At 44.7% G+C, this 21,638-nt stretch overlaps 1 protein-coding gene across 3 annotated transcripts in view; it reads left to right on the top strand.

Moving 5' to 3' along the window:
* LMBRD1 (LMBR1 domain containing 1) overlaps positions 1-21,638 on the top strand; it is a 100,946-nt gene that overhangs the window by 941 nt on the left and 78,367 nt on the right. Inside the window, exons 1-3 of one of the 3 annotated variants that reach the window (XM_053286734.1) lie at positions 36-235; positions 5,680-5,856; positions 12,297-12,357. In XM_053286734.1, the coding sequence (XP_053142709.1) occupies positions 170-235; positions 5,680-5,856; positions 12,297-12,357 (304 nt within the window). In that variant the 5' untranslated portion in view covers positions 36-169. Of the gene's footprint in view, positions 1-35; positions 236-450; positions 563-5,679; positions 5,857-12,296; positions 12,358-21,638 lie in introns of those variants that run through there. The other 2 variants (XM_053286736.1, XM_053286735.1) reach the window with 2 other exon arrangements.

Raw genomic sequence — 21,638 nt, 5'->3', positions numbered from 1 at the left:
CGCTTCGAGCGCTTTATGATGCGTTAGGACGGTGGAGGAGATTGTTGGGCGGTTTCTAAGGCAACTCCGCTTGGGTTAGCCCTCGTTTTCGTCGCGCCCCTTTCTGCCATTGGCTCCTCCCCCTCTGGCGTCGCTGTCGCTGCTGCTGCTGCTGTTGCCGGCAGTTAAGATGGCGGCCTTCAGCGCCGAGACAGACCTGGTCACGGGCTGGTGCCTCTTCGGTCTCGCTTTGCTGGTAGGCGGCGGGAGGGCAGCCGCGGTTCTTCTTCCTCTTCTCCTAGATCGGGCCTTCTAAATGGCTTCCGTACCTCGCCCGTCCCTGTGCTTTTCGCCGCCTTCTGCGGAGCCAAGAGGCGTCTGCTGCCCCACACTTGGGGGTTCTAGTGTGTGTGTGTGGGGGGGTCAATGCAGGAGAAAGACGTCATCCAAGTGGTGGTGTTTAAAGGCGCGCGCGCAGGGGGGGGGGGTGTTATGGGACCTGGTGGTCTCTACAACTGTAGCCCAATCCCTGTGCACCTAGACTTTACCCGGATGTATGACGCAGTGTGGGGCTTACTCCCGGGTAAGTGCGTAACTAGGTGTGCAGCCATAATGACGGCCCAGAGCTCGCTACACCAGGGCTGGGTGAACTTGGCTGGTCCTCTCTCCAGATGTTGTAGAACCACAACTGCTATCATACCCAGCCAACTGTATTGTGCCTAGGGATGATGGGAGTTGTAGTTCAACATCTGGAGGGCCAGGTTTGCCAAACCTTGCTCCATGTTTACTCGAAAGTTAATTTCATTGTGTATAGTGAGGCTTGCTTCAGTTCTGTGTGGGAAGGATTGCTGGCAGAAAGTGTGGGGGAGACAGACAGGAACCAAGTTGGTTACCCAAGCCTTTACACTTCTTAAGGAAAAGGAAACATCTGCCCTCTATAAGTTTCCTAGTTGAGGCCAGAAGCAGCCGGTTCGGGAACCCCTTGGGTGGTGGGAGATACCTTTAAGCACAAATAATCTCGTACTGTGTGGGCAGTGGCAATAGTAGACCTCTCCTGGATTCTACCAAAGAAAACCACATGGCTCTGTGGTTGCCAGGAGTTGACACCGACTTGACAGCCCAACTTCTTTTCTGTGCACTCCGGCTGCAGTTGCAAACTATTCCAAGCAGCATTTAAAGCAATGCCCCATTCCCAGGAGTGCACAGAACCAGTTCTGAATACCACCCTACTGTTTACCTCTAGTCCGGCTGAAGCTGCGAACTACTCCAAGCAGCAGTGTGCTGCCCGGCACTCCCTGTAGTGGTGGATCGGCTCCGCCACTCACCTGGCTGATAGGGGATGGGCTCTCCGCAAGCCAGGTGAGTGGTGGAGCTGATCCGCCACCGTAGGAAGTGCCGGGCAGCACGCTGCTGCTTGGAGTAGTTCTCAGCTTCAGCCGGACCAGAGGTAAACAGTAGGGTGGTGTTTGGAACTGGTTCTGTGCACTCCTGAGAATGGGGCATTGCTTTAAATGGCAGGGAAGGCGCTGCCTACTTGCCAGGCCCCGCCCCACTGCTTCCCCCTGCCAGCGCTTTTCCAAAAAGTGTGCATGCATTGGCCATCTGCATGGTGACGCTGGTCCAGGCCTCAAGGAGGCATGCTGCAGCCCCACATGCCCTCTTTTTGGAAGAGCGCCAGGTTGGGGGGAGCGACTGGGCGGGGGCTGGCAGGTAGGCACACCTGTTGCCAGAACCAGTTCAGCGCTCCTAGAATGGACTTGCACTAGAATGGAGTGCCAAATGGTTCCGTGCACATCCCTAGTAAGCACCTATTAATTTGTGCTTAATGGTGCTTCTGCCACCCCCCCCCCCGGCGCAACACCCTTACCAGCCACTCCTGGTTAAGGCCATCTTCTCATGAAAATGTAATATGGTCTATTTGGTTTTTAGCATTCTTCAGCCATTCTGTCGCACACTCTCTCAGGGTATTAGAAATGAAGGGGGGCTATATTGCAACGCTTGGTAGCTTTTCTATCAGAATAAAGGGTCAACTGAGATGGAAGAAATGAGCTATACTAAGGGCTGTGTATTGTAAACAAGCACATCATAGATGGATGTTTAGTGTACAGTAATCCTCTCTCCTGTTATGCTAAGCTTGGAAATACAAAGGGATCTTTCTGTGTGGGGGATTGTACATGTTCCCTCCACAACTACAATCTTGACTTGGTAGACTCTAGAACTCTACCATGTCTCTTGTCATTGAGATGTACATAGTATGAGCTGGATTGGCAACGTCTTGTTGCGTGTGCGATGCTAGGCCCCGGGCTCTACCCAGCCTGGAATAGAAGTTTTGTTGTGCTGTTCACGCTTCTGGTGTGATGAGGCTGACAGCTTTTATCTTTCTTATTCTCTTGAAGCCTTCCTAGCTGAGTCAGGTTTGGGGAAGACTGCCAGGCCTTCACCTTAGGGTTTTATTGCTATTGAGAGCTGGGGTGGGGATCTGAAGAGTGGGAAAGAGAAAATGCCATTTTACTTTATAGTTCAGGAAAAGGAGTTTTTATTCTCATGGCATGCATCTTCTCTCTTACCTCTCAAGGATACTTACATTTAAGTTGTTAGGGGCCTTTGCAGGCCAACTCCCTCTGCCCTTCATTTTCTTGGTGTGCATGCTTTCTCTCTCTTGTGTGTACACCCCCACCTTCAGCAATCTGTGCCTTAACTGCTCAGAGCCATAAACATAATTAATGGACTTGCACAACCTGGCTGACTTCTGGTTGCTGCAGTGAAATATCCCATTGATGGTGAGATCCAGGATTTTATTATAGCTGTGACTAGGTGACAGCGTCCTGACTCTCTCCCACAAAAGGCAACAGGAATGCCTCCCACCTCCAGACAATGAAATGTTAGTATTTTCTTATCTTTGTGTCATCAATATTCCATGCAATTCTCCAAGGCCAGAGGGCCATTTTTAGCCTACTCTCCAATAGGCTTATGAGATCACCTAGCTGCTCGTGTGTGTCCCCCTTTCCCCCTTAGTCAACTTTGCAATGCCTGGATCAATATGAACCAAATCGGGTATAGTTGTAGGGACACCTCAATGACGTAGTTTGTGACGATGCCATCCACCCCAGTTCAAGATGGCAGACACATAAATGTTTGAGGCGCAAGTGGGCCTAACTGATTTGGACCAAATTTGCTACAGCTGTAGGGACACATAGGGACACCTCAGTGGTGTAGGTTGTGATGTCATCCACCCCAATTCAAAATGGAGGATACATGAACATTTGAGGCACAAGTGGGCTAACTTGTAAACTGACTAACTGATTTGGTACAAATTTAGTACAGTTATAGGTATAGTGAATGGAAAGTAGGCAGATTAGTTCTTACTAGAACAACTTGTAGTGTGTTTACAAATTCTTCTAACTTAATTTTAGATAACCCTCTTTCATTTCCAGAGAGGCCATTCACACAAACAAAAACTGTGCTCTACCCAGGTTTGCAAGCTGTTTGTTCTCCTAACTTTTGGTTGTCTGGAAGCAAGGCTTTCTCTCATGCTTTCTCTTCCCCATTTCCTAGCCATGATTGTTCTGTCAAGTGCCAGATATGTTGATGGCACTATATAAAGGGAGGAGAGCTGGTCTTGTGGTAGCAAGCATGATTTTTCCCCATAGCTAAGCAGGGTCTGCACTGGTTGCATATGAATGGGAGACTTGATGTTTGAGCACTGCAAGATATTCCCCTCAGGGGATGAAGCCGCTCTGGGAAGAGCAGAAGGTTTCAAGTTCCCTCCCTGGCTTCTCCAAGATAGGGCTGAGAGAGATTTCTTCCTGCAACGTTGGAGAAGCCGCTGCCAGTCTGTGAAGACAGTACTGAGCTGGATAGACCAATGGTCTGACTCAGTATATGGCAGTTTTCTATGTTCCTAAATACTTTAATAATCTACTGCCAAGTTCCTAAATCATCTAAGTGTCATCATCTGTGTTACACGAGACCTTGTATTCAGAGTTAGTTCATCTAGAGCAAATTGGGGCTTGGTTTTAGCAAAAGATGGCTGTGAATATGTATAAGATGTACTTTAAGGCTCACTGTGGCTAACAATGCAAGAACTTTGTAGGATGGCTTCTTGCAATAGTTGTTTTATTGATGAGGCCCCAATAGCTGAGTGATATTGATTTGCTTAGGGAACACTCAGCAATCCATTGCTGCACAGATAGTTGAACTGAAGCCCGGGTTTGCACTCTGGCTACTGTACTCAGAGCTGCTTCTGAAATGATACAGAGCCTCTTCTCATGATTACGGAGAAGGGCTTGAGAGTGGGCTGTGGAGAAGGCAAGTTTAACCTACCTTCCCTGCAGACTATCTCCTCTTCTTCCCTGGGCAGGTGGATTGCCCACCCAGATGAGCAGTGGCTCCCTCTGCAGCTCCGGGGGTCAGGGTGCTGGGATGCCCCCCGCCCGGAGCTCCAATAATGCACTGCATGAGTTCATGGTGGATTATGGGAATCCTCCCTCGCCTCCCCTCCCTGCCAGACCTGACCCCATTTAGAAGAGTAGCTAACTAGGTGGGTTTGCCACTTATTTACTGTGTAGTATGGGATGTGTGTAGTGTGGGATGGGATCAGCCCAATCCCGGTGGTTCATACGTGTGTGCAAAACCGGCCTGGGCTCCCTTAGCCTGGTTTTGCATCTGTGTGTGAATAGCCTCATGGTGTTTATGTGTTAAGTGCAGTTTGCCTGCATGGTGCTTTACATAGTGACTTGGCTTGGTAGCATTTGTCCTGGGACAAACATCCTTTAAACTGGGAGCTTGTTTCCTTCTTTGCCCCAATTTCCATAATCTAGTTAGTAACACTAAATCTGTTCTTTATTCCGTGCTATGAATTGGGGAGAGGACCTGTGGTGGTAATTATTTATGACCAAGGAGGTGGAACTCTGGGTTTTCATAAAGAACAAGTGTGAGCCATTCTGTTGTAGTGGATAAAGGCTTAGGTTAGCGAGACCTGGCCTCCAATCCCCTACTCGGCCATGACACCCACTAGTTAGCTTTGGGCAAGTTGCATCACAGGGTTGTTAATAATGGGATAACCTCATGGATCACTGGGAACTCTTAGCAGGTGAAGTTGCTGGTATTTGTGTCTTTCTGTGTGCAGTTTGCGTATCTGTGTAAAACCTTGCTAATCCAGCTTTAAATGTACCATTTTGACCTCAGTATATTGAATAAGAAAGATGCACATATCAGTTTAGCAAGAGTTCAGAGTGGTCTGCATGGAATTTTCCCATTTGTTAACCTTCTGAGGACACATCTTCTGCCAAACAGGAAATTTCTGACTGTAGTATAAAAGGAAAACCAAGTCCACATGTACCATGTTCCCAACTGTAAGATTTGGGTGACTGAATTATAATTCGAGATGAAGACTCTTGTTTAGAGGCCTGCTAGTTTTCAGAGACTGAAAACTATAGTTGTGCAACTATAGGTGCAACTATTGCACGAATAGTTGTGCAGTGTGCTCACTCAGTGCTGCTACTGGAATTTCTTGCAGTGAGAACAAGTTTGGCCTAGTAACAGGGAAGCTTCCAAAACAAGCACAGTGCAAAAAGCAGTCTGCAGAAGAGCACAGGGATCCTTCTCACAAAGTCTGCCTTTGTTTTATTTGGAAATGTTTTGGCAAGACTGTGAAAATCTTGGTTGTAACTTGCTGATATTGGCTTTTCTTCTTCATAGGTCATTCTGGCTTTCTGCTGGGTTTATGTCCGCAAGTACCAAAGTAGACGGGAAAGTGAAGTGGTTTCTACTATAACATCTATTTTTGCCCTGGCAATTGCCCTTATTACATCAGCACTCCTCCCAGTGGACATATTTCTAGTTTCTTATGTGAAGAATCAAAATGGGACCTTCAAGGTATGTATAGATTCTCCCCATCTATTGATGCCATATCATTTTTGAAAGTTGTTTTCTGTTCCTGGATATCTTCAGTGAGTGTGATAGATACATAACCACCCTGAGCCATTTTGGAAGGGCGGTATACTTACTAAACAAACAAACTGCCAATAAGGTTTACAGTGCAATCTAATATACCTTAACTTGGAAATAAGTCCCACTGTGTTTGAAGGAGCTGCATGTGAATCTGTGTGGCACTTCTGATCTCCTAACTAGGGATGTGCACAAACCAGTTCAGCGGCCAGAGGTGGGGAGCAGGGAAGTTTCTCCCCTTTCCCCCCCGCCTCATTTTCCCCACTGGTATTGTGCTAAAAATCACAGCACTGTTTTGTGTGCGCATGCGCACCAGCCACTTCCAGACTGATGCAGACTGGGGCAGCAAGAGGGTACACTTCCGCCCTGTGCAGCGATTTTGAGCACAGTGCCAGCGGGGGAAATGTGGTGGGAGGAGGTAAGAGTACCCTCCTTGCTCCTTAAAAGGCAGCCCACCCACCGCTGAACCTGCTGTCTTCCAGTTCATGCTCATCCCTACTTGTAACCATAATTGGGGTATTGAATAGCATTTTATCTGAACTATACCTGTTTGTCAAATAGCATAAACAAATAGTTTAAACAGGTTAGGAAAAATGTAATGGTTGCAAAATATGCTACAGAATTGGGTAAAAAAAGACGGCCGTAGAAAAAATAAAGTTAATCTCACAAGGCAAGTAATTATCAACATAAGGTATATAGCTGAAGTTGAAAACAGAAGTTTCAGTTAGTCCTTTGACAATTCGACTTTACTCTAATGTACATACTCTTGTGTGTGTTACTGTGACATAGTTAAAAACAGAATTAATGGCAGCAGTATTCTCATTTATTATTATTATTTACATTTTATATCCCGCTCTTCCTCCAAGGAGCCCAGAACAGTGTACTACATACTTAAGTTTCTCCTCACTCCTTTTTAAAAGCAGTGATTCTTACATCTCTTTAATCTCAAATTTGAAAGTGGGTAGTGATAACTTTTCCCCCTTGCTGAAAAGCCAAATATAATTATTGCAGTGTGAGTGTGTATAAACTGGTATTGCTTATGTGCTATTCATGTATAGTTGGCATAACAATTGCATACCTGTATGATGGCACAGAACTGAATGTTGTTAATATATACTCCATGCACTGTACAGAAACTGCATATGCTTTTATCAAAGAACTTTAACAAATGAATGGATCTGCCAGATCATAATGAGCTGTGTGAATTCCTTGTTATGCAAATTAACTAATATAGTTGCTTATTTTGCCTAACCCTTTTATGTTTTCTTGAACTCACTTTTTAGTGTGTATTAGAAAGGTGGGTGGAAGTGTGACATTGGGCAGATTAATGAGCTGCACCAGTCCCTGAAGGCCACTGTCTGATTACTAGAAGTTTGGGCTCTTAGACAATGACTTCTTAAGTCACTAGAGTAGCCACACATAAAATTATCTCTTTAGCTAATTGATATCATAATCTGGCCATATATTTACAAATCCCAGTTTCTGCAACAATGCATCATACATGGAATATTCTCAACTCTATAGAAAGGCATGCCCAGACGTCTGGTAGCCCTACCAAGTGAACTGCTGGGGAGGAGGAAAGCCTATAATTTTAGCTCAAATATCTTAAATAAAAGTTAGGATGGCAACTTGAGTTATGCTATTGGTTTTCAAAGCTCCCTAACCTATTGAATGCCTCCCTAGCTAATCTGTTTCAGATCCCACTGTTCTCAATAAGAATTGTTGTAATGAAATGCCTTGCTTCCAACTTGAGTCCTCACTGTTCCGGTAGGCTTGCAACCTGGCCTGTTCCCAGAAAGCTGCAGGCTGGTATTGCTCAATTACATAGTTGAAGCTGGTTCTGGAGTAGGCCTGAGCTATCCTCATTAAATGCTGAATTTATGGACTTCCCCAAACTTCATTTCTTAGAACTTTCTATAAGGTGAACATATATTTCTGCTTAAAGGCAAAATCAAAAGGCAGTCCACTTCACACTACTACATTAAGTAGGCTGTGTTTAGTCAACATACACACTTTAGTTTCCAGGAATTTTGGTACTCATTTCCCCTCCTGACACTAAGTATCTGTCTTTTGTGCCTGGAGCTATACAAACCAGCATATTCTAGCATCTTCAGGCTTGCACACTGGAATGATGTGGAGTATGCTTGACTTCTGAACTTTTAATCTTGGTTATTTATGTAATAGATTTAATATCTTGCTTTTGGCACACAAGTCCTCATAAGGGGCTTACAAAATTAGAACAAATACAACTCCATAACAGATGACACAACAGCAGTAGCACAAAAATAAAATAAAATTGGGGATTAAAAGTAAAACAGCAGTAATTAAAATCAAAGTTTAAAATGGATCCAGTTAAAGCCACACAGAACAGAGGGAATTTTGCAGCCTTTTTAAACATCACCAGGGTCTTAGCTTGGCAGCTTCTCCTTGGAGAGAGTTCCATAGCTGTAGTGCTGCTACAGAGCAAGCTCTGTCTCTTTTCTTGACCAAACAAACCTGGAGCAATGACAGGCCAGAGATCAGCGCTTGTAATGTTGGCTTTAATGCCTTAACAGGTTCTTATGGGTAAATGCAAAGTCCTGGTTATCACCTTTAAAGCCCTGAATGACTTAGGACTGGGTTAACTTAGAGAGCGCCTTCTTCTGTATGATCCCCATCACACGTTGAGATCATTTAGAGAGGTCCAGTTACCACCGGAACGTTGGGTGGCGACTCAGAACTGGGCCTTCTCTGTAGCTGCTCCTGGCCTGTGGAATGCACTCCCAGCAGATATCTGTAGTTTAAACTCTTTGTTTGCCTTCAAGAGAGCCCCAAAAACCTATTTCTTTGGCCTGGCCTTCCAGGGTTTTTAAATATTTGTAGTTGGTTTTAAATGGTTCAGTATATACATGCGATAAATAACTAATTAAGATGCCCCATTTCGTGTTCTCTCTAACTCATTTGCCTCTATCCACAATACTGTTTTGGTGACACTGGAGGGTGGAAGATAACTAATCTGTAGTATTCTTTTTCCCTTCCACTGGTAGTTGGATATGGGCTGAGCATGATGCTGCTCTAGTGCTAGAAAATGTTGGCAGGAATTGTGCAGATGAGAACTTGCAATATAGGTCACATCCTCATTAGATGGATAGGAGGAATGAGGTCATCCCTTTGAGCTTTAATGAATAAGTGAGAGGCTAGTCAAACCACTTGGAATACTGTGTCCAATTGTGGACCCCACATCTTAAGGATGTTGATAAACTGGAACAGGCAACAAAGATGATTAGGTGTTTGGAAACCAAGCCCCCGTGAGGAACAGTTGAAGGAGCTGGTATATTTAGTCCAGAGAAGAGAAGACTAAGGGAGAGACACTAGCCACCTTCAAATACCTGAAGGACTGTAACATAGGAGTAGATTTGCTCCTGAGGGCAGAACTAGAACCAATGGGTTGAAATTACAAGAAGCAGACTTGGACTAGACATTAGGGAGAATTGACTAATTGTAAGAACTGACCGTGGAACATTCTGTCCTGTGCAGTAGTGGGTGCTCCTTTGCTGGAGGTTTTCATACAGAGGCTGGACAGCCATTTCTCGGAGATGCTATAACAGTTTTCTGTACAGAGCAGGGGGTTATACTAGACCTCAAGGTTCCTTCCAGTTCTAAAACTTTCTGAAACCTGTGTGCCTGTATAAATTGCATCAGCAGCTGTACTGAATATAACTGCAGGTATGCTGCTTGCTGCCTTCCTGGAATTACTCATGTATGTGCTCAGCTGCTTATGGTCACATAGGGTTGTGGTAGATGGAGAGGTTCTCTGTTGGAATTGCCCACTTTGTCTGTTGGCATAGAGTGCCTTGAAAACTGCATTGTCATGGGTACTTGTTATTGTAACGGTGTTTAATCAGCTGGCTGGAATTATCGTGGACACATTGATGGGAGGTATCAGCAAAACCTCTTGCTCATCAGCTGTTGCATTCAGATACTTTATGCATGCATACAAAAAGCTTTTCTGGAAATTGCTAGTGTTCTGGTTCTGCACAAAACTAGTGACTTTTGTCTGAGCTACTCCACAGCTGAGAACAACCTAAGATATTGTGGAACAGAAGACTTTTGTACTCTTGTACTGGAAATTTCAGCTGTTGTGGTTGAAAACAGAGTGTAGATTCCCATATCTGGTAAATATAATTCAGAGCTTGGCTTGCCGAGACATGATGTTGCAGGGAATCAGCATCCAGCTACTTCACCCCTTGGGGCAAAGAGGCTGCTTGTCCTACTGCAGCTCTGAGATGGGCTGCAAGGCTGAGCCTAATCAGCAGTCCTATTGCAAGGAAAATGAGAGGATTCTAGTCTTTCTCCGTCATAGTCTGGATTCCATTCTCTGCTATAATAGCAGTGCTGTCCCTGGACAGGATTTGGATTAAACTTTTCAGTATTTCCCCCATCATTCATATTTGTCCTGAGTTTTAATTGGGTGGGAAATAGCAGCCTAGCCCATCCCACTCCAGGACATCAGTCAGTATGCTCCAAGATACCGCCTCTTTGTACAGTCATTTCATTCTTCTGCTAGTTGCTGCCCACCAGTTTGACTTGTATCATGCTCCATCTCTTCCCAGTCCCTTCTCCAGTGGTATTTGTATTGTGATCTGTGCAGAGCAAAACAATAAATAAAATATAGGGTGAGGTGGCATAATTAAAGATGGGAGTTTAAAGGGTTAAGCAGAGAGCAGTGTCAAATTGAATATTTCATTATACTAAATATTTTGAGTATGCAAACCTTAAGGAAAACAGCATTTTAAAAAGTGCTAGTTGATAGATAAAAATATGTTTTTCTGAATTTATAGCATATTTTTCAACTATTGTTGGGTTACAGCTGAAGAAAAAGTCAGTAAAACAAAACCAAGACTAGAACAACATTTTAGCAATAAAAGGCTTGCTTGAAGAGAATGGTCTTGATAGCTCATTTTAAAAGGCCAGTCTTCTAGTTCTATCATGATTGACTTGGTAACTGATTCCAAGGATTGGGGGCCACTGAAGTAGTTTGTTTCTCTGTGTGCTTACTAGAACAACCAGGAACACTGTTAGAAATGATTGCTGCAAGCTTTGTTCTAAAGATTTATGCCCTCATGTTTAATATTGTCCTTTATTGGTAAATGAAGGTCAAATTTGGTCTCTACAGTGGTACTCTGTTGGGCGTAGCCATTTTCTACTGGCTTTTTAAAATCTTGGGAATTGCGAGTAGCCCTCATCAGTGAATGTTGACCTTTTGGGTAACAAATAGCTATTGTTGGAAGGTGGGGCAAATTATTGTTACTTTTATTACTTTATGATGTTTCTATCCAGCCTTCAAATATAAAACCTCCCATGGCAGCTTACAAAACTGAAAATTGCCATAGGCAACACACTGAACAATAATAAAAGCAGGCTTACAATGTAAGAGAGATGATGCAAAACGGATGGGGAAGGAAAGCCAATACCAAAACTCTCAAGTTACATGATGACTGGGCTTCCAATAGAGTACCGGGCGAGGAAAAGCTAAATAGAAGTTGGCCTCAGATGAGCCAATGAGTGGATCATGCCATTTCACCACTCCCTCAAATACCTGTGAATTTAAAATCCCAACACTGGCTGACGTCCTGACTAACCTTGTGCTGACATGTCAAGGCTTTGTTTCGTGAGGGAGAAGTAGATATTTCCAGCAGTTCTTCTGCAGCTGCCTGTGCCTTCCCGAGCAGTGTCCTCAAGGGTGACCCTTAGGAGGCACAAGCAGTTGCAGATGGAAGGAGGAATTAATGGAAACAGCTCCCTACCCCCGCCTGCATAACAGAACAGGCTGGATGTTGGCCAGTGTTTGATATACTGTGTTAGAAGATGCAGAACAAGTAATGTCAGGGTTGACTGGGGTGCAATCCTTTATTCTGTATCAATCAGTGCTAAGACTTAGCTTTGGAACAAAAGAAGGACTGAACCATAATTCTGGAAGTGGGTGATAAATAGACTTTTAAGTCATGCCCTGCCTCTACTTTCTTACATTGAACAACGGATAAGCAGATGGGAAACTTGTTTGTGTTCTCTTCCTTGCCTCCAACCTGCAGCTTTATTTAGAACATATTGCTAATCAATTTTTCAGATAATTGTGTATAGCTTTGGAATCTGTGTTGTTGCAGAATGGCTTTTCTCCACATGAAATAAACCAATTTGGTTGAGAAGTGGGGAAGTGCTGTGATTTTAATTTCATTTGATTATGAAAGCTCAGATACTTATCTACGTGCTTGTAAACTAGTAAGAGTTTTTGGTCTTTCTTTGAAAATGGCTGGTATATAGTATACAGTTTGCTTTTTACATGGTTGTTTAATAAAGTGTTCTGTTTTTCCTTCTCTTCACATTTTCAGGACTGGGCTGATGGAAACGTTACCAGACAAATTGAAGACACAGTATTGTATGCATATTATAGTGAGTATTGTAAAACAACCGTATTCACATCATTTTGTGGTCTATTCACATGCACATAGCTACCTTTTTTGCTGTGAATTCAGTTTTTTCTTTTCTAGATCCAAGATGAAGGAAGTATTCTAATGAACTATTTCACTTAATAGATAGCTGCTTTTTCAGTTACAGTAATACATAGGCAGTGACTGAAAATGTGGCAAAATGTATTTTGCCCTGAAGTATCCTATATAATAAAAGGCTAAGTGAGTGGCCGTGGCTTTGGAACGTTGGGGATCTGCGTCCCTGCCTCCCTGGGCTGTTCTGGGCCTGCGCGAAGCGCAGGCCCAGAAGAGCCCAAGGGACACAGGACCTCAGACACCAGTGTCCCACAGCCACGGGCGGCCATTAGCTGGTGTGTGGCGGCGGGGGAAAGTGGCCGAGGCGGCGGCGGAGCCGCCGCCTCAGCCATGAGCTGCGGCACGGCGAGAGGAGGCCGAGGCAACCAGAAGCGGCCGCCCTGAAAAAGGCGAGGGCAATGGCGGCGGGGGAAGACCGAGACGGGGGACAGGGAAGCTGGGCGAGGTGGCGGCGAAGCCGCCAACGAGGCCCCCGCCCGCTCACAGCCGTCGCCGCCGCCTGCTCACCCGCCCTCCCAGCTGCCCAAAATCACCTTCCCCGCTCCCCCCCAAAAAAGATTAAGGGCCAAAATGGCCCATGAGAAGGTCGCCGCCCCCGCCTATCGCCCTCCCAGCTGTTGAAGACCACCTTACCCGCTCCAGCCCGAGGGAAAAGAGAGGAGCTCACGAGCAGAGCTCCTCTCTGTGCTAAGTCACTGCTCAAACTGCCGCTATGGACGCAAAGGACGCCTATTGCGTCCATTGCGACAGTATAGGCAGCAGCTTAACACAGAGAATAGCTCTGTTTCCGAGTTCCTCTCTTCTCCTTCGGGCTGGAGCGGGTAAGGTGGGCTCCGGCAGCTGGGTGCGCGGGAGGGTGATAGGCGGGGGCGGCCACCTTCTCATGGGCCATTTTGGCCGTTATTCATCCCCCCCCCCCCAAAAAAGTAAAAGCAAAATAAGGAAGAACAAAAACAGAGACAACAACAAAACAAAAAACAAAAAGAGAGAGGGGACAAGGGGGGGGAAGAGACAGAAAGAGAGAGAGAGAGACAGAAAAGACGGGATAGAAAGCTAGCGCCCGTTATCATAACGGGCTTAAAAATACTAGTACATAAATAATATAGATCAGGAATGTAGTTGGGACACAGTTGAGTGGTTCTGGATTCAGCGCTCCAAAACTTTCTAAAATGCACAGTAATCTACAAAACAGTAGCATGCAGAAATGTCTTGTATTCATTTGGGTAAAGTCTAGCAAAATGATTGTTCATCATTAATTTAGGCAGTCTGTAAATTATTGTCTCTAACATGCTCAATATAACCTGCTTAGAGGTTTGGCAGTATATGAGCTGAGCTGCATCTGGATGGTAGCATCCCTAGCTAAGTACTGGGTTTGCTTTGCAGATTTCTGAATTTTTAGTTACCTGGTAGGTGTTGCTTTCTCGTTAAGGCAACACTAAGGCTATGCACACAAGCAGCCAAACCCAGGCTAGGGAACTCCAGCCTGGATTTGGCTGCCTGTGCGCACTGCTGGGATCAAGCCCAATCCCAGCACTGCCCTCGCAGGTAGCCTGACTTTCAACCCTGGCCTTTAGTCCTTAACCCCAGCCCCGGGGTTGTGTGTATGCTTGGGCTGCACACAGCCAGAGCACATACCGTTGGGCACCTAGAGTGCCTGGCTCCTGGGGGGAATCCCCCAGCTGCTTCTTGCACAGTGCATTGAGGGATTCCTGGAGGCTGGGAAAATGAGGCCAAGCCTTCAGAGATGTGTGCCACTTTGTGCAGCGCAGATTGTATTGGCACAGGGCAGCACGCCAAAGAGGAACTCGGCAATCCTCTAGGGGGAAGGTAGGCCCAGCCCTGCCTCCCCACCTGCTGTTTAGGTCATGTGAATAGCTGCCTTGTCTTTCTACCACACTCTAAGCAGCTCTGCTTGGAGATCTGCTCCAGCTTGGAGGCGATGACTGCATCTCAATGTTGTCTTGTCAGACAGGATTTCTCGGACGCATGAGACAGATCTGTGGTTCTTTACTTGAGCATAATGGGAGTTTATTTTTGAACGACTATGGTGAAATTTATCGCATGTGAACAGCAGCGTATCCATGGGAAAATAGGTTATTTATTATCTAAACAACCACATTTCAGAAAAACTTTAAAAGGGTTTATACAAGAGATTGTTTACAGAGATAGTAATTTGAAATTCAGAACCTCATAATTCTTTCGGAGGAAATTGTGGAGTGGAGTGGGGGAATTGCCCTTTTCTCTGCTCTCCTCTCTCCCTTTGAAGCCCTGTTTTTCATTGACTTTTTAAAACTAACTTTGGGTGTGCCCCAAAAGTGTGTACGTGCAATGGTGGAGGGATGAGTTTTGCTGATCTCCCCTTCTCTCTGCAGCCCAGTGTGCCTCCTCAAAATACATCCCCAAGCATTGTGGGATCCCCAGGGAGATATTTCTGGGAGGCATTTGGCCTACAGAGGCAAAGGGAGATTGTTGAAAATAGCCCCTCCCCCATTGTGCATGAGACTTTTTCTGGCACGTGCAACATTAGTCTAAAAGAGCAGTGATGACTCTGGTGAACTGTTCATGTGTACATTGGTATTCTGTGGAAGTGGTACAGTTGGGTGAAGTTTTAACCTTATAAAAAGGCAGAGATGTTCATTGTAGGCGAAACCTAGGAAAGAGGTTTCTGTTTCTGCCTGTTTCGCTGTCTAGAAAACTTTGGAATAAAAGAAATATGCTGTGGATGTTTCTTTTTGAAAAAGTGATTGATTTGGATCTCTAGCCTTGGACTAACTTTACTACATTGCACATCTTCCTCAAATTTCAAATACTTAAGTACTATAAAAATGATGTGGTGAACAAACTTGTGAGAAATTAAATTTCGGCATAAGAAGCATCTTGCTGGCTGAGGCTGTAAGTTCATGTAGTGGACATCCTGTTCAGAAAGCCCACAAGCAAGATATAAGCCCACTGCCTCCCCCTGTTGTATATCCATGAACATCTGGTACTTGGAGAAGAGATGTGGGGTGCAAAGTCTTCCATAGAGAAAATTCCCGTTCTTTTTCCACAGAAAGTTTTCAATTTCTAAGACTTCATTGGCTGACGTCCGGACTAGCATCACACGCATACAGTAGTGCATGTTCCAGACTACCACCGCACTGAAGGGCGTTCTTTCCCACAGTCTTGGGGGACCAGGTCCATAGCCTCACAGCCCCCACTGTATTGAGGGGGGGTGCCTCCAAAGCACCCAGCTAGCCAGCCTCTGCTCTCCCTTCCTGGTTGCTGCTTCGCCTGCTGCCTGCCCTGCATGTTAAAAATGTGTAGTGGGGAGAGAGCATCTCAACCAAGCAAGGCTTTACTTTCCTGCTTCAGGAGCTGCTTTCTAATTGCAAGCGGGCAGCCCACTGGCTAGCCAGCATTTGTTGTACCATGTGCTCCACCCCATCTCTGTAGTCCGGACAGTAGCTGCTCACTGGTAATCTGACTGAGTGAGCAGAATTTTAAAATAAAAGAAAAAAGGCTGTCCATGTGAGTAAAACAAGGTGGGTAGGAGTGGAGGAAAACACACACACACACAGAGAGAGAACCAAGCTACACAGAAAAAAAGAGATACACATACTTGCAAAAACGCAACAGAGAAAAAAGAAAAAAAACAAAAGAATTGGCGGGGGCGGAGAAACACATTTTGAAATGTTTCTGCTAATGCTTATTTCCGTAAATATACTTGTTTTACTTTATTACATTCTTGTGAGTTCAGTTGCTGTTTGTGCCCTCAAGAATCCATGTATTAAAAATACTGTTTGTGCCATGGGGTGTGTGTATAGGGGGCATGATGCTTAGCTTGCAGGTAGGCAGAGCTCCAAAGGCCTTTAGGTCCAGGCTTCCAAACTACCTAGAGGTACCACTGACTGCACTGTTGCTTGAGTGGGAAAAGGGATTATTTTATCCAGTCTTTCATTCCGTCTGGCACCCACTGTGCATCACCAAAATATATTCCTGAAGGTTTCGCAGTCAAGCAACTGCAGCGGGAGTCCGGAGCTTGCTAGTCCGGATGTCCAGCATTGTTTGGGGAAGAGAGCTGGTCTTGTGGTAGCAAGCATGACTTGTCCCCTTAGCTAAGCAGGGTCTGCCCTGGTTGCATATGAATGGGAGGCTACATGTGTGAGCACTGTGAGATATTCCCCTTACTGGATGGAGCCACTCTGGGAAGAGCATCTAGATTCCAAGTACCCTCTCTGGCTTCTCCAAGATAGGGCTGAGAGAGATTCCTGCCGGCAAACTTGGAGAAGCCACTGCCAGCTATGTAGACAATACTGAGCTCGATGGACCTATGGTCTGACTCAGTATATGGGAGCTTCCTATGTTTCCTACAATTCATTACAGGAGAACCTCATTATTCGCGGAATCGCAGTTCCGTGTATCCACAGGGTGTTTCATTGACACCATTTTTCAGTATCTGCACCTGTGAAGAGGTTAAAACCCTTGTATCTGAGGGTCCTAGATGGGAAGTGACCGCAAAGGTCACTTCCACCTGCCATTTTTTCTCAGGGTTGTCTCCTTACAAAAACAGACCTTTAAAAAAACAACAAAAAAACAAAGAACTTTCCCTCATGATTTTTCGCGTTTTGTGGGGCATTCCTGGGCATATGGGATTCCTGGCAACATACAGACCCCACAGAGCGCACCACAGTAAGTGTTTTTGTGTTTTTTTTACCCCCCTCCCCCAGGTTATTTTGCCATTTTTTGGATGTTTCCCCCATTTCCCCTCCACCCTAGAACCTAAACCCCACTTTCCAATAGTGATTCATTATTCGTGGTTCCGTTACTTGCGGCAGTAGCCAAGGAACATAACCTCCACAAGTAACTAGGTTCTCCTGTATTAATAGTAGATGCCCCTGTAATACTAGGCAAATTCAGCAATTTCAAAGTTGTAATTGATGTATTCCAGATGATTATACTGTACTTGGGATGCGTGTGAAAGAGTACATATGTTTTGAGTATTCCAATAAGAAATTATTTCCACATCAAGCATTGAATTTGTTAATTTTATTAACAGACAATTATAAAATTAAAAGACATTTCTCATGAAGTGTGTATTGGTTCCCACCCCCCACTAAATATTTCAGTTCATGTACTTGGCTATTTTAAAAAATAAAAAATCCTCCATAACAATAACTTAATAATTAATAATTTCATATGCTTAAGAAAAGTGATCTCAAGTCTTTTAACTGTACAAATAGGTTGGCATGCCAGATTGGATCACAATCTATTTAGGACATCCATAAAATTTGTATGGTAACTTTTTTGAGAGAGAAAAAAATTAATACATGTCTTATGTGACTGAGGGGAAAATTTACATGGGGAAATTTTGCAGTTCAGAATTTTCCAAGAAATCCACATCTCTTACTTGGAGGCATAATGCCTTTGAACCTGGGCATAGCTAGGGGAGGGGAGCCCATGTTTGCCCGTCTCCCCGGCATCCCTCAGAGTGAGAGAGATAATGAAGTAAATAGGGAGGGGTGGGTCTGGGGGTCCTCAGGAGCTAGAGGGCCTGGGTTCTTTGAACCCATCTGCTCAATTATAGCTACACCCCTGCTCTGAACATCTTCAGTTAGAACCACATTTGTTATACACAAATTAGTTTGGCATTATTAATGGGTAATGTGCTGGCCAGGATCTTCACAATGCAAAAAGCAGGGATGGTGTTATAACTAGTAGCAGTATATCTAATAGAACACAATTTTTGTATTGTACGGTGATGGTCACTGAAAATTAAACCTCCATTGTTTAGGGCTTGAGTATGGAAAAGAACAGAATATGTGAAGGAATCTTAAACTTTAAACTTCTGCCTATTAATCCCTGCTAACTTGGCAATGAGGCACCTTTCTCTTTATTTAGCTGAGGGAGAGTAACTGGCCCTATCCAACCCCAGCACAGTACCTCCAGTGACTGTTGCTGGTGTCTATCTTATGTTTCTTTTAGATTGTGAGCCCTTTGGGGACAGGGATCCATCTTATTCATTATTTCTCTGTGTAAACCGCCCGGAGCCATTTTTTGGAAGGGCGATATAGAAATCAAATAAATAAATATTAAAACACAGCAGAGTACTATAGGTGTTCAAGTTTTGTTTGGCCTTTCTAATCAGTCCCAAACTTGTCGATCACCAGGATGCTGTCCCCCTCCCATTTAGTCCTAGGCATGGTTACCTCCTAGTAAGCTCCCATGTCCAATGCAGTTTTCTTCCAGGGAAATGTGTATAGAAATCATGTGCATGCACCTGAGAATTAAACCCACTGAATGCAATGGGACCTACTTGTGAGTGAGCCCCTTTTCATCTACATCTTGGAGACAGGCAACTGGGGCTGCCTTGGCCCTGCAGTTTCAGCAGTCCAGGCAACAACTGAGCACAGAGCCAAGCTGAGAACCCCTTCCTTCCCTGGACTGGAGAGGGGCAGCTGGGGCTTCTTTGGCTCTGATTTTGTTGGCCAGTTGCCCAGCAGGCACTAATTGAGAAGCTCCTGCTCTCCTTCTCTAGGTCTGAGAGCAAAGGTTGGACTTGCTTGTTTTGGTGCTGCACTTCCAGGACATGCAGAGCACCTTGGAATTGCAGTATCCAAGCAAATCCTAGCATCCTATAAATCTTGGAACTGGGGAAGCATTGAATAACTTGATCTTGAAGCTAGGGGTGGGGAGACATCCCAGGGCTTTACTTATTCGCCAGAGGCCATCTGAGCACTCAGTGCGCCAAGCAAGATTCTGCTAAAAAAGTAATTCTACAGATATCTCAAACAGATATCCGACATATTGCAGGTAATTGTATCTGTGCGCTTAAAAATCCAGTTGTGACATAAATATCTGTTAGGACCAATCAAAATGCCAAAGTAGTGAACTAGTTTTAGAGTTTCATAAAACCCTTCAGGTTGGAAGCGTAAAAAGAGGTAGCTGTTCTTGTATATTGTTAAAATAACCAAGTTTGCACTTTATGGGGTAGAGTTTTGCAGATGTAATTAGGTTAGACAGTGCTGGATGCAAAACAAATCTAAATTTGCACCAAAGGCAACTGAGGCTGTGGGTGGGATGTAGAGAGATACACCTAGGTAATTTTGGAACCTGGACCTAAAGGCATTTAGTGGCCCCCTGCTGTTCCCACCACCGCAAAATAAGCATCCTCCACTGACAGGCACAGACACACCCCATGTCACACACAGTATTTTCACATCACAATATGCTTAAGGAAAGGAATATGCTCATCCCACTGACCTGCAGATACCACATTTTGCATTGACAATCCTGCCATTTAAATTAGCTGAATGCACTACTTTTTATGCCAGAATATGCAGTGCAGGAGAAGGGGTAAAATCAAAGGAAGACGAAAGCGTATGAAGAGAGGAGAGACTAACGAGGGGGCCCCCAGGGGATGTGGAGGCCCTGGCCTTCCGTCCAGAGGGAAGAGCGCCTCTGGGGATGTATGAGCAGTTTGAAAATAAAAGGGTGGTGCTAACTAGGACACATGGGTCCCCTGTAAGGTAGTGAGCAGGACAAAAGAGAGACCTCATATTGGCAAAGCTGGGGTTCACTCTTCTTTGGTGAAATAGGTAAGGAGTCAACAGAAACCAAGCAAGACGGAGGTGCTCATTGTGGGGGCTCAGAATCTGAGGGGTGAATTAGATCTTCCTGTGCTTGATGGGGTTACACTCCCCCAGAAGGAGCAGGTATGCAGCTTGGGAGTACTCCTGGACCCAGGCCTCACCCTGGTATCTCAGGTGGAGGCCATGGCCAGGAGTGCTTTCTATCACCTTCGGCTGATTCGACAGCTGCGCCCATTCCTTGAAGAGGATGACCTCAAAACAGTGGTGCATCAGCTGGTAACCTCCTGGCTCAACTACTGCAATGTGCTCTATGTGGGACTGCCTTTGAATGTAGTCCGGAAACTTCATTTAGTTCAGAATGCGGCAGCCAGATTGGTCTCTGGAGCAACCCGGAGAGACCATATGATGCCTGTTTAAAAACAGTTACACTGGCTGCCGATAGGTTTCCGAGCAAAATACAAAGTACTGGTTATTACCTTTAAAGCCCTAAACGGCTTAGGTCCGAGTTATCTAAGAGAGAGCCTTCTTCTGCATGATCTCCACTGCACGTTAAGGTCATCTGAGGAGGTCAGTCTCTAGTTGCCACTGGTTCGTCTGGTGGCGACTCAGAGGCGGGCTTTCTCTGTAGCTGCTCCTGGGCTGTGGAATGCACTCCTGGCAGAAATTCGTAATTTGAGATCATTACTGTCCTTCAGGAGAGCCCTTAAAACCTATCTGTTTGGCCTGGCCTTCCAGCATTTTAAATGATTGACAAACTTTTAAATTGTTACCCTGATTTCCAGGGTTTTTAGCTGTTTAATTGGTTTTATTGTGTTTTAATAGTTTGATTTTAATCGTTAACTTGTTTTAATTGTTTTTATAGTGCTGTAAACTGCCCTGAGCCATTTTGGAAGAGCGGTATACAAATCAAATCAAATCAGTCAATCAATAAAATTTATTACGTTAAAACAGATGACAATATCTTGTAAAAATGTTGTTAAAAGCATAGTAAAAACAAACATTTTGGTGTCAAATGCCAGCCTCAGTGTTGTTCCTCCATCTTCTGTGGATCACCTGCTTATATTGTTCACAACTTTAATTACACACACTCTGGCAGCAATATCAGTCAGCAAATGAGGTAAAAGGTGGGGATGGAGAAGACAAGAGACAAAGGGAACCAAGGTCATACAGCTGTATTTCTGTATAAACTCAATATGTTACATTTCAGTTTTTCTAAGGCACGGAGTAATTTTGCAAAGCTAATACTTGGAATGATTGTCCTCCTTGTGCTTGCATATCTGGGGAAAAGTTATGTGAATGGTTCCCTTGTTAACCATGGATTGCAGGATTTGTCAGAGCCACAGCTATTCAAACAGTGTTTTAGCATGTCTTCAGGCAGAACTGTCCTGCAAATTAACAGGAGAAGCTGTCCAAATTATCTGTTGGGATATTACATGAGTGTGGCTCAGAGCCATAGACTGTAATAGTAAACTCCCCACTCGCCTTTTCTCACTTGTACTCTCAACTGTTGGGAAAGATGCATTCATTTGGAACTTTGAAGTCCTAAACTTGGAAGCTATTTTATGATTGAAAGAATGGAGTGCAGATATGGAAAACTTAG

This window comes from Hemicordylus capensis, chromosome 1 (genome assembly GCF_027244095.1).
Source record: "Hemicordylus capensis ecotype Gifberg chromosome 1, rHemCap1.1.pri, whole genome shotgun sequence".
In the NCBI taxonomy this organism is placed as follows: Eukaryota; Metazoa; Chordata; class Lepidosauria; order Squamata; family Cordylidae; genus Hemicordylus; species Hemicordylus capensis.
Note: the sequence above shows the minus strand (reverse complement) of the source record. Positions and strands in the feature narration are given on the sequence as shown.